This window comes from Pseudonaja textilis, chromosome Z, assembly GCF_049901715.1.
Source record: "Pseudonaja textilis isolate UNSWEBS1 chromosome Z, rPseTex1.2, whole genome shotgun sequence".
Taxonomy (NCBI): Eukaryota; Metazoa; Chordata; class Lepidosauria; order Squamata; family Elapidae; genus Pseudonaja; species Pseudonaja textilis.
In genome coordinates, this window is record NC_142008.1 from 66,478,278 (window position 1) to 66,491,609 (window position 13,332).

At 35.2% G+C, this 13,332-nt stretch overlaps 1 protein-coding gene across 11 annotated transcripts in view; it reads right to left on the reverse strand.

Moving 5' to 3' along the window:
• Positions 1-8,611: 8,611 nt before the first annotated feature.
• The window catches only part of ELMO1 (engulfment and cell motility 1), a 526,860-nt gene continuing 522,139 nt past the window's right edge, over positions 8,612-13,332 (reverse strand). For all 11 annotated transcript variants that reach the window (XM_087917593.1, XM_087917598.1, XM_087917597.1 and 8 more), the window contains one exon: positions 8,612-9,822. In XM_087917593.1, the coding sequence (XP_087773719.1) occupies positions 9,622-9,822 (201 nt within the window). In that variant the 3' untranslated portion in view covers positions 8,612-9,621. The remainder of the gene's footprint in view (positions 9,823-13,332) is intronic.

Here is a 13,332-nt window from a genome sequence, read left to right on the forward strand (position 1 = left end):
AAAGGTGGAAAATAGATCCAGAAGAGCCCTTGCCTTCTTGTTCCTCTTCTTTCAGTTTTTGAAATTCCATTTGTAATTCTTCAAAAGATAATGCCATTTTTTCTTTTTTAAAAAACAACCCAAATGTCTTTAATCTTTCAAGAAATAGTTCACAAAAATCCCAAAGTCACAAAGCAAAGCAAATCAGAGCAAACAGTTTCATTTAGCACTTTCTCCTTTCTATATTTTCTCTTCCTAGGGTAGAATTCAAATACACAGTTCCAAAGTAGTCTTCTAAAGTCGTAATATCTTTTATTTCTGATCTTATAGACTCAAAGCAGTCTCCTTCAGTACAATCTTAAAATAAGTCTTTATCTCTTCCCTTCCACTTATAGCAAATTTTAAAAAAAGGGTTTTTAATTCCAATGTCCAGAAATCCTTTATCCTCTTGGCTTTAAATTTCAAGTTAAATTACCTTCAATGCCCAAGTAGGTTTTCCAGATTTCCCTCTGCTGTTTCTGTGGGAAGGGAGAGTGAAAGAAAATAACTTTCCCTTTCCAGTTTTCTTCCGCCGCTTTTACAATCTTCTTTGGGAGACAATGTATCCTTCAAGCAATTTAGTTTCCAGGGTGTTTAGAAGTTTCTTTGCTTTCTCCTACTTCCTCCAGCATGAATCTTACCCGGCTGCAGGCTTCTTTGTGGCGGCCATTGCTGACCGCCGCTCCACCGTCTTGGGAAAAAGGGGTTTTGCCGGCTGAGGAGGGGGTTTGCGGAACCCCCAAACCCCAACCCGGATCCCCTCTCTCTACGGGGCAACCATATCCTCCAGATCCATTTGGATTGGAGGCACCTCAGCAGCGAGCCCTGCAGGAATTGCGGAGAGTCGTGAATTCCTGCCGCCGCCAAAGCCTTGCAAAACCGGAAGCCTCCTTTCCAACAATTTCTTCTAAACTTCGTAGTCTTCTCCTTTCAATCACTATAATCCACACTTTCACTTCTGTCTGCTGAGCCTTTCCACCCATGCTGGTCAAACTTTCACTTTTTTAGCTGCTTTTCTTTCCGGCTTCCGACAGATATTAACACAAAAATCACTTGCCGATCTCACACTCCACCATTAAGCTCTTCCTGCCACCTCTTTCTCCACCAATCTTATGAACTGTCACTTACTCGCTTTTCACATCGGAGGCAATCTGGACTTTGGAGCTGCCATTGACAGGCGGCTGGCTCTTGCACGCTGGGCTCTGGAGGTCTTCTCTTCACTGCCAGGGGGTTGCCTTCTCCCACACTGCAACTCGAGTTTCCCCCACACCGACACAAATCTCTCCGGGATTCGGGTATCCTCTGGGGATCGCACCAAGTGCAAGAAGAGATAAGCTGAAACCACAGACGGGCTTCTTCACCTCTACACGTCCTTATCTTGCCACCGGAAGTTCTAAAATCTAATTTCTAATATTTCTCCAAAACTTCTGAGCATATGGGCAAGGCCATCATATGTGAAAATATGTTCCTTGTGCATAGTTACATTTCCAACAGTTGGGTGGTAGGTTGGGGAACAACTTAGCCAGTCTCGCGGGAGATAGGTGCCAGCGATGAACCATTTTATATAAATTTTCTTTATATGAGACTGACATGGTTAATTTGTAATTTGTTTGTCAGATGTGTTCCCACTTATCTAATTCAATACTAGCTGCAAGGTACCTGGAGGTCATCTAGTCCAGCCTCCTGCTCAAGTAAGTTTCTGTCTTTTGACCCCCAGTCACATGACCACATAGCCATGCCCATTCAGTCACATGATCACAGCCATGCCCACCAAACCATGCCCACAGAACCAGTAGTAAGCTTTTTTGAATCTCACCACTGACACAGAAGTGCAAAATGATATAGCTATTCTTAGTAAAGTTGGTAACTTGAAATGGCTGTGGAAATATAAATATACTTTTCAAATAAACAGTTATTTAAAGTTACAACTGCTAAAATATCTTAGGGAGACATTTACATGAGCGAGATTCGAACATCTTGATGCAATAGGAAATTCCATTCTATAGCCTACAATGGGTGTGTCTGCATTTGCGGAGCACCAGAGGTAGAACACCTGGCTAATACCCTATTTGATTGTTACCTGCAGGGGTGGGATTCTACTGGTTCGGACCAGTGATTGGATTAAAAAAAAAATTATTACTGGTTTTGTGGGAGTGGCTTGGTAGGTGTGGCAGGGGAAGGATGATTAGGGGACTGGAGGCTAAAACATACAATGAACAGTTGCAGGAACTGGGCTTGGCTAGTCTAGTAAAGAGAAGGACCAGGGGAGACATGATAGAGGTCTTCCAATATTTGAGGGGCTGCCACAGGGAGGAAGGGGTCAAGCTATTTTCTAAAGCTCTTGTAGGCCAGACAAGGAATAATGGATGGAAACTGAACAAGAAGAGATTTAATCTGGAAATAAGGAGAAACTTTCTGACAGTGAGAACAATCAACCAATGGAACTGTTAGGAATGTAAGTCTCCTAACAGTTGGATTGGAAAATATATAAACCAGGATAGACATATATATGTGTGTGTGTGTGTGTGTGTGTTTTCTTAAGTTTTCGCAGGTACTTACATGTATGGTATTCAGCTTTGTTAGGGTATTTTCCCACATCATTGTAGTTGTGCTTTTAAAGTTGTAGCAACGTTTCGGCAGAATCTCATCTGCCATCATCAGGCTTCTTCTACAGATATATATATACTCTCTCCTTTTTAAAAAAACTTTTATTATGTTTCATCTGGGAAAGGAGGGGGAAAGTGAAACTTTGTAACACTGCCAACTAGAGGCTTGAAAATATTTTAGTTGAAGTTGAGAGAACTGTGAAAGACTCCCTTTCAAGGACACTGCAACTTGATAAGATAGAGGGAAGAGCACGGGAGAGTGTTATTACAGGTGTTCTTCTGGATTTCTATCAACAATTGAAGCTTGGCTTTGAAGTTTGTGGAGAAGAGAACTATAACAAGAGCCTTGGATAATTAAATAAAGTGCAGTGTGTTCTTTTTAATTTTTAGTTGTGTTACCCCTTCTTACCACTGTACTCTCTTCCTTTAAAAAAAAAAAATTTTTCTTTGTAATATTTCTATTTTTTCTTTTTCTTTTAAAGGGAAAGCCTCGAAATCTTTTCCTTTTCTTTTTTCATTGGGATTTTTGCTTTTTCCATCTATACTTTTGGTTTATTTTTGTGGGTTTTTTTATTTTTATTCTTGAGACCTCTTAATTGGATTAAGGTGTGAAGAACCTGAAGAAATTTTTCTCTCATCCTTTTTTTATTATTATTGGGCTTTTTTCTTTTTATTATTTTTATCTCTTTTTTTTTTTTGGATTACAATTGACTATTTTATAATTGGATTAAGGTTCAGAAAAACCTGAAGAATTTTCTCTTTCCTTTTTTCTCTTTTTTACTACCACTGGGCTTTTTACTTTTTATCACTTTTATTTCCCACCTTGCATTATAATTGGTTACTTCACTAATTGGATTAAGGTTTAAAAGAAGTAGAAGATTTTGAATCGTTCAAAATGAGTAGGAAACTCATACCTTCTGGCGCCTCATTTTCCACTTCTGCCTCCCCACCATCTGGAGGACAATGTTTAATTCAGACGATGTTAAAGCAAGATAAAGAACAAGAAAAAGTGACTCTACAGATGATCATGCAAGGAATCCAAGAACTTAAAACAAAATCAGATACTATTGAAAAGAGAATAGAGAATATTGAACAAAGAACAGAGAAAACTGATGAAAAAGTGGAGAATATTCAACAATTGATGGTGAAGTATGATGAGAGATTCCAAAAAATTGAAGAAGAAGATAAACAAAGAGATAAAAAGATTGGAGACATCGATACCAGATTAACAAGATAAGAATGGGATGTTGAATTGGGAGATGGACAGATCAGAATTTTATCAGATTTCAAAATATAGAGGAAGAAAAAGGACAAAATCTAGCTGCGATAATGATAGAAATACTGGCTGAAGCTTTGGAAATAACAAAGGAGAAGATGATGGATGGAGTAGATGAGGTATACCAAGTCTTTATAAGATATGCGATGAGAAACAATCTACCAAGAGAAGTTCACATCAGATTTACAAAAAAAGCCATTAAAACTCAAATATTACAAGTGGCAAGAGAGAAAAGTTGAAATACAAAGGCAAGGAGATTGTGGTTTTAAAACAAATACCTAGAAGAGTGAGAGAGATGAGAAGAGAATACCGATTCCTGACTAAAATGTTATTGAAAAAAGAGGTGAATTATAGATGGCTGATTCCAGAAGGACTAATGTTTACCTTGCAAGAACAGAGACATAGAATTGATTCAGTTGAGAAAGCAGAACTATTCTACCCAGAATTTTTTGGAAGGAGAGAGGAAGAGACGGAAAACGAGATTTCATTAATTGAATTCCAAGACCAAATGGAGACTGAAAAAGAAGAAGGCGCAGTAGGTGGACAGGTGGAGATCAAAGAACAACGTGAACCAAGATCTACGAGAGCTGCCAAACCTAATTACAAAATATAATCATGGAAGAGAAAAAACTGATTACAATGAATATAAATGGACTTAACTCAGCTGTTAAAAGAAGGAAATTTTTTCATAAATTAGAGAAATTAAAATTTGATATAATTTGTTTACAAGAAGTACATATTAAAAAACAATATGAACAATTGTTGGTACAGCCAAAATTAGGGAAAATATTCACTTCATTGACTCAATGTAAGAAAAGAAGAGTGGTTTTATACATTAAAGAGACTATCCCAGCAAAATTGATTGATACTGATGAAGATGGGAGAGTATTAATGGTGGAAATAATGGATAATAATATGAAAACACTCCTGATTGCAATCTATGCTCCGAATAATAAACAAGAAGAATTTTACAAAAAACTACCTATGAAAATAATTGAACTGGACTATCTTAATATAGTTATGATGGGAGATTTCAATGGAATTGTAGACAATAAACTGGACTATACAGCAATAACAACAAAGCAAAACAGAAAGACTCTCCCTAAATCTTTTTTTTAAATGATAGATGAAATAAATTTAAAAGATATATGGAGAGAAAGAAATCCTAAAATCAAACAATTTACTTTTTATTCAAATAGACACTTACCATGGTCCAGAATAGATATGATTTGGATCTCAACAGAACTAATATCTAACATTCAGGAAACAAACATTGAAACAAGTACTTGGGCAGACCACAATCCAATGACAATCAATTGGAAAGGACAAAAAAGAAGATCGAGATGGATGTTAAACAATACTATTTTAAAGGAAAAAGACTTTACACAATCGATGGAGAAAGAATTGGCCTTCTTTTTTAGAGAAAATAAAAAAGAAGATATTTCAATTCAGAATGTTTGGGACACAATGAAGGCATATGCTAGAGGCTTGATAATAGACTATATAAGGAAAAAGAACATAAGGAAAAGGCAAGCCACTAAAGTTTTAGAAGATGAGCATAAAAGACTTGAAAAAGAACTACAGAAAACGCCACAGAAAAAAGACATTAAACTAAAGTTGGACATAATTAAACATAAAATGGGTCAAATAGAGAAAGAAGAATTGGCACAGAAAATTAGAAGTGCTAAACAGAATTACTTTGAAGATGCAAATAAACCAGGTAGATGGTTAGCATATAAATTGAGAAAGGAGGAAGAATCAAGGAAAATACTACAGTTAATAGATGATCAAGGCCAAGTTTGCTATGGCAATAAAGAGAAAAAGGAAATTATTCAAGACTTCTATGGGCAACTATATAAGCAAGAGAATATTGATGAGGAAAGAGTAAAACAGTACTTACAGAATGCTAACCTACCTAAGATACCTAAAGAGACTGAAAAAATGTTAGAAAGTAATATAACAATGATTTCTTTTTAGGTGGGAAGGGGGAGTAGAACTCTTTCCCATCAGAGCGTGCTAATACCAGTAATAATATATGAAATACTAATGCTCTGAAGGTCATTTCAAAAACATCCTTTCATAGTGAGCACCTAGAAGCCAAGAAGAACATACATGCCAAATTTCAAACTTGTAGGCTTTACGGTTCTGGAGATTTAGTGATGATGTGTGTGTGGTATTTTGCTTTTATGTATATATAGATTTGATTCAAAAGAGCACTGAATGCTATTGCACACTTTTGTAATCTTCAGAAACTAAATATTAATTACCAGAAGTAAAAAATAATAAGACAAAACAGCATTGATGATGGCAGGTGGGATCAGCACAGGGCAAATCTCCTCCAAATATCTTGGGAACAACATTTTATATCTCAGAATCTTGGAAAAAATGGAGATAGATGAGGTAATTCTCTCTTTCTTCCAAATTATATTATTCTCTTCTGCTTTCTCTCTCCCCCCCCCCCCCTTTAATCTTCTAATGATCTATGGAAGATTTAGTTGTAGCACTTATTCAGCTCTCAAATTCATATGATGGAAATTTAATTACAGTAGACACATGTAATTCAAAACAAATCACAAGTGTCATCAAAGATAATGTTCTTTTCTTGATAAATATTTCAAAATTATTACACCAGATGTAATTGTTTTGTCACATTTACAATCCATTAACTTTTTTTCTCTGTCAGATAGACTTGTTTTGTCACATTTAGAATCCATTAACTTTTTTTCTCTGTCAGAAAAATCACCTGGTCTCATTGGGATCTCAGGACACAAAAATCTCTATTAGAAGCAAGTAAGTGTATGTCTTGTATTAAGAAGCAATTTGATAAAATTAACTATCCTGCAAATAAATATAATACGCTGATGAGTATACTATGTCTATTATATCAGATAACACTGGAAAACTATTTCAGTTCAGTTATCTATATATAGTGATACCCCCACCTCCAACAAAATCTCCACTGTTGAATAAATTCATAAGACCCTATAGTTCTGCAAAAGTGTCTCTGAAGATTAGTATCTTGGAACATCCTTTTAATTGTCCTGGCGATATCATCATGACTATATTGTTTAGGAATATTAGAAGGTATCCTCTATTTTGCAATAGGAAGTATTGTCTTGGTCAGGATTCTGGCATAACATGGACCTAAAATATTACCTTGGTCAATTATCTTTGTTGCGACATCATAGAACTGTGCCTCTCCTGTTCTATCAAACCTCTTAGTGGTATTCAGTACCATTAACCATAGTATGTAGGGTAAGCAATAGGAAGCAATACTTTATGGTGGCTCTACTCCTTTCTGAATAGATAATTCTACTGAGTGTGCATGTGGGAAAACTAACTGAAATCTTGCCCCACCCCTGTGGGATGGAATAGGGACCCCCCTTCAATATCTGTGAAGCCACTAGGAAAGGTCATGCAAATCTGGGGTGAGAATTATCAATACATCCCCACCTCAGGGTAGGCCAAGGATGCTGTGAAGATTCTGACCCAATATACGGAGTCAAAACAAATGCAAATTTGGAAAATGTGGATCCCTGGAGAAACAGAGTTGCTTCTTGTATCACATTACAGTCCCAAAGTTAGTCTAAGTAGGATTGCATTACCTAATTTTTATAATTACTTGGAAATTCTGCGGAACATTAATTATAATATTATCACAACAGTAATATCAGTAATTTGTTCCATGGCCAAGGTCTTTTTAAAATACAGCTTTCTCCATATTGATGCCTCCCTCAGAAGTCAATTGGCAGGATGCTGGCTAATTATTATGCAATTAAATCAGCATTCTTGAAGTGAAAGGTTGTGGAAGTCTCCTCTTATGTTCCGGAATGCAATGGGCTACAATCATGCCATGGAGATATTCTATAAAAAAATGAGTTAGCAAGAAACAACAATTCCAGAGAAAAAGAGTCACATGACATGGAAGTAGTTTAACCATTGCCATGGTGGTACAGTGGTTAGGGTGCAATACTGCAGGTTGCTTCTGCTGCCTGCCAGCTACCTGCAACTTGGCAGTTCAAATCACACCAGACTCAAGATTGACTCAGCCTTCCATCCTTCCGAGGTTGGTAAAATGAGGACCCAAAATTGTTGGAGGCAATATGCCGATTCTGTAAACTGCTTAGAGGGCTGTAAAAAACTGTGAATTGGTATATAAGCTTAAGTGCTATTGCCATTTGTCTTTCTATGTAATTTAACTGAATTACAGATTATTTGTCTTTCCATGTAATTAACTGAAATGTTGGTAGCTCCACAAAACAAAAACAGTTTTTTCCAGAAATCCATGGCTGAGTTTTATTTATGCTGAGGGCAGACTGAGAACTGAACTAATAAAATCAGTCAATCAGGGATTAGAAATAAACACAACCCATCAATCAATTCTTTCTAGCAGAGACTGAGATAATAATCTGCTTTCCTCTATGGGAGGTAGCTAATTATATAGCTGCATAAATTAGTATCTGGCCTGCAAAAGATCATTTGCACCATTGCTTTGCTACTGCAAGCTGATTGTTCTGTGATGGGCTAATGGTCAAATTTGGGTACTTCATAGCCTCTTTCTGCTCAATTTTTATACAATTCAACAATAATTTTATTTCTTTCATTCAGAATATAACAGCAGACTTATTCACTGTTTTTACCAAAAACAGAGAAATATTAGACATGATAACAAAGAAATGAGAATCCGATGAAAAGAACACAATTCCAGGCATAAGCACAAGTTGAGTTTTATTCATAGCAATGTTGATGGGAATGTTGGCGTAAATTCTCTCCAAGGAGAATGTTCCAAGTAGAATATAGAATTCAAAACAAGTATTTTTTTAATTAAGTACACACAATGTCATTTTGTTTTTGATTATATATAAATTTGGCAAGTTTTGTTCAAATGTTTTATACAAATCCAAGTTCATTGCAAATTTATAATACTCTGCACATTTCTACAACACAATCCTGAATATAGCATTTTCAGTATTTATGGCATCTGTATTTTGCAAACAAAATAATCAATCACAGCCTGGACTAAAAAATGCCCACTGCTTTAAGTTAGTGATATATAATAATAGAACAGGATATAAAGGTAGCTTTGTTAAGTGTGTGGACATTTCAGATGAGATACTAAATTGTGGGTATTAAGGGATTACAAATGTCTGTAATATGATCTGTGAATTTTAAAGAAAACCAGTCACTTTACTTAAGATGCTGGTGTTAATAATAAAGAAAACAGTGAATCACAACTACAACAGTGTAGAAGCTGCAAATGTTAATAATCATTTTTACTGAGATATCCTGTTGATTCAAAGATCTGAAGTGACTAGTGGGAGATAACTCTCACTTCCTCATTTACTGTAGCTTTACTCTACTTCTTTCCCTCTTGTTAAAGCACCTGCAATGCTGGATCTAGTTTGGAGATTGTGCTGTTAGGTCATATTGTCCTTTTTATTTGGAACTGTGCTCCAGCATTTAAAAAAATAAGAAAATTCCTTTAGTAACACCTTTTATATTGAAATATTCTTTTAATCTTGCCCAGTAATAAAATGTTAATGGAAGTGGTGTTTTTCATTAGCAATGGATAAGAATGAGAGGCAGAAAGCAAAGAGAGAACTAGCTCTTTTACAGTCCCATCAAAACCAAATATCCAATATGTATCATGTGTTCTCTTCCTGGTTTGCTTAAAAAAACCTTTCCAGTTGTTAACTGTAATACTGAGGAAAAACAAATGATTTAGTTGCAGTCATATACAAAATCATAATTGCTTGGCTCCTTTGGAATAGGTGGTGGCGCATCGGGGATCTGTATGTTCTCCAGATCCAGAAGACGCAACTTTATCTCCATACTGAGCAGAGTGTCCAAGTCGTTACGTGTCAGTTCACTCATCATATCTTTTCCAAGTAGGGCATTTAGACCATCTGTCCATACACAGTACTATCGTGGGAGGGGAAAAGAGGGAGAGTTGATTTTTATAAATGCATCTAAAATACCATGCCAAAATACCAAAATATAATTCAGTAATTATATTTTAGGGAAAATATTTTTACAATATCAAAACTTTTAACTTATAATCTAGATAACCTAGGATTTGGTTACCTAGGTAATGTGGGATTAAAATAAAACATATATCTTGTTTAAGGATGACATTATACAGCAAAAAAAATTAGGTGGTTTCAGTATAAAATCGACATATTGGGAAGAGAGAAGCAGCAGCAAAAGTGATTTGTGCTTGCAATGTCTATAGTATTTATAGACCAGAAAATAAAACACAAAGGTCACAATTAACCCAATTGGTTAAGATAAAAGGAAAATATATTATTTTAAAATATTTTAAAAGTGTTAGAATTAATACTGTGGCATACTGTGCAGACTATACAGCAATAGTGGCTATGGTCATGGAAATGAAATCAGATTTTTTTTTATAAATATTGAGATAAAACAAATCAGAATCACCATGTTATTTAGAAAAGAATCGGAATGATTTCTGCATCTGCATAGAGAGGGAAATACTGAATAACATGTTTCATCAATTCAATTATTCTCCCATTGAATTTACACAGTCTCTGAAAGGGATTTTTTTCAGCAGCTATTGAGAGGCATTGACTCTGGTTAAGGATAAGGCCCTTTGGAATTTTGGGATCATTACCAGTACAGTAAAAAAAAAAAATCTGTTTCACTATTTTTTTTAAATTAAAGAGAAGTCATATTCCTGAAGCCAATAACTCCAGAGAAACAAGGTTAGAAAAATTGTTTGAAATCATCAGCAATTCAAGATTTCAACAACAATCAAGATGATTTTAAAATCCAGAAGAAGGTGGAGCATCCTCGCTGACAGACCGTAGATCGCATCTCTCTGCGGCTATGGTCTGTGCTCTTTTGTTGGAGAGCCCCGATCATTACGATTAGGGGCCGAAGCTGCCTTGGAGGGGCAGTGGAGTAAGGGGAAGCCACAAGCCAGGTTGAGGGAGCTGCATCTCCCCTCCTGGGCTTGGTCTTCCCCGAAGACGACTGCAGCAGTGCTTTAAAATGGCCATCCCGAAGATGAGGACTCAGCTGGATTAAGATTTGTGCAGGAGGGAAGAAAGGTGGATAACATCTGAACTGGGACAATTGGGTGATGCAACTAAACAAAAGTACCCCGGGATTAAGGTAACATGGAATTTTTAAGAAAAGAAAAGTGAGCGGCGAAATTACAAAGGGACAGGAAAAAAAATATGAAAATATTTCTGGCAGCTAAGTGGGGCTTCAAACCCGGAAAGGAAGAAGCCATAACTAAAGATTTAACTAAATTGGACTAAAATGTTTTGGCAATAAACAGGCATAAAATAAAGCTGGACTTAAGATTGTGAAAAAATAATAAAATAAAGTTTACAAATTGGAGACTGGACTGTGTTGGAATATTGAGGTTCAAAAAACCCTAAATAAAAAAACAGGGGAAAAAGGTGAAGACTTTGTATAATGGAGAGTGCCAACATTTGACAAAAACTTGAACTCAACAAGTGAAAACATCCTGTTTCTGAATGAACTTGTGTGGATATAATATTAAAGAAATATTGAAACAAAGTAAGAATCTTAGAAAGTGAAAGCAGAACTAGAATAAAGAAAAAAGCAAGGAAAGACTGACTGTGCGATTGATTGATGTTTTTGGTATAGACCCTGGGCTGGAACAATTGAGAACTTTAGAAAATTGAAAGAAGAAAGAAGGAAAGTAAAAGTGTTTTTTTTGTGGACTTTAACGATCATAAAATACAAGAGTGTGTAATGATGATATCTCTTCGGGAATTAATAATGGAACTTAAAAATATGAGAGAATTACTACAGGAAAGAGGCGAATCACTTTGTTCTGTGTTAGAAAAAATGGAAATGGCAATTGAAGAACAAGAAGAGCTTCAGAGGAGGAGGAGTCGACTCAGGGAGAAGACATCTTAAATAGACAATTAACACAAAGAACGCTACAAAGAAGTGGGGAAAGAAGGAAGTTTAAAAAGTTGAGACTTAAGAAGGCAATCAAAAGGGGGAATACCTGTGAAGTTGGGAAAGACAGAAAGACCCAGCAGAAAAGGGGAAAGGAAGATATTAAGAAAGAGAGGGATATAAACTGGAATGAGAAAAGATATGGGGAAAAGAGGAGGAGGAGAAGCAGTAAGAAACAGGCGCATGAAATAAAGAAATACAGAAATAGTAAAGTGTTGAAAAGAAATGTTTTTTTCAGAGATAACGGTTGATGAATTAAAAAGGGGATTCTGCAGGGTGACAAGGGGTAATAAGAATATTTCTGCAATTAAAAACATTTAGAAAATAGGGTAATATAGATATTGATAACTCTTATTAAAAATTAAGGGGGAAAAATATGCTGCGGAATCCAAATGAAAAGATTATTGTAACTTCTTAAAAATAATGGTTTATTGGGAATCAAGATGAGGGAATAAAGGTATATTTTAACCACTGAGGTGTCACACTCAAAGCCGTAAAGGGGGGGAAACCTATACTTGTTTTTTTCTTTAGTGTTAAAACTTGTATTAATTTAGAATTTATAAAAAGAATGTGTAATGGAAAGGGAATATCACAGACTAAAGAACCAATTAAATTAATAAGTCAATATAGACTATTAAAAGCAAGGAGAGACATTGGCAACCTATTATTATTATGCAATTACATATTGTTTATCTTTATTTTTAAAATAAATATTAAAGGATTATATTTGAAATAATTGAAATGAAACAAAAAGATGTTTCGATTGAGATTAATGAAAGAGGCTAGAATTAATGTGTTTGTTTCTCTCCTTACCGAAAATTTGGAATGGAAAAGGTAATAATAGAATTAAGTATGCATATATGAATGTGTAATTGCTGTCATATTTAAGGTGATGACCTGGAAATATGTTGTCCACTAGAAAGAGATTTTTGTTTCTATGTGAAAAACTGAATAACATTTGTTTAAAAAAAAGATGATTTTAAAAGCCATTAAATGCAACTGTGAAGAAAGGTATTTAAATAAGGCAACCTAAAAATAAAGATTTAACTTATATCAGCCCATGTCCTAGTAGTTTGTTAAGTAGAAATTATAATCACCCATAGTTTTTAATCTTATAAAGGATTGTTTTATTTTCCCCTTTTTGTGAAAGCCAACAGTACATGATGTATTTTAATCTCATTTAAACTTTTTAAAAAATTATAGTTGGATGGCTGATGCACTATTTTGCCAACTTGAAAAGAAAATATTAATTACTGTTGGTTTTCTTATATTCTCAGCATCACTGAAATTTTTAGTCATTTTGAATTCCTAATTTAGTTTAAGAGATTCTGCCTTTTTGTTCAAAGTATCATTATGAATTTGCAATTTCTAGAATCTTAAAAAATGAAGCTGATCTACCTATTTCACCCCCTCCCCTTCCCAAGGAAAAAATTGGTGAAGTGCTGTTTAACTCAACTAGTGATCAGAAGG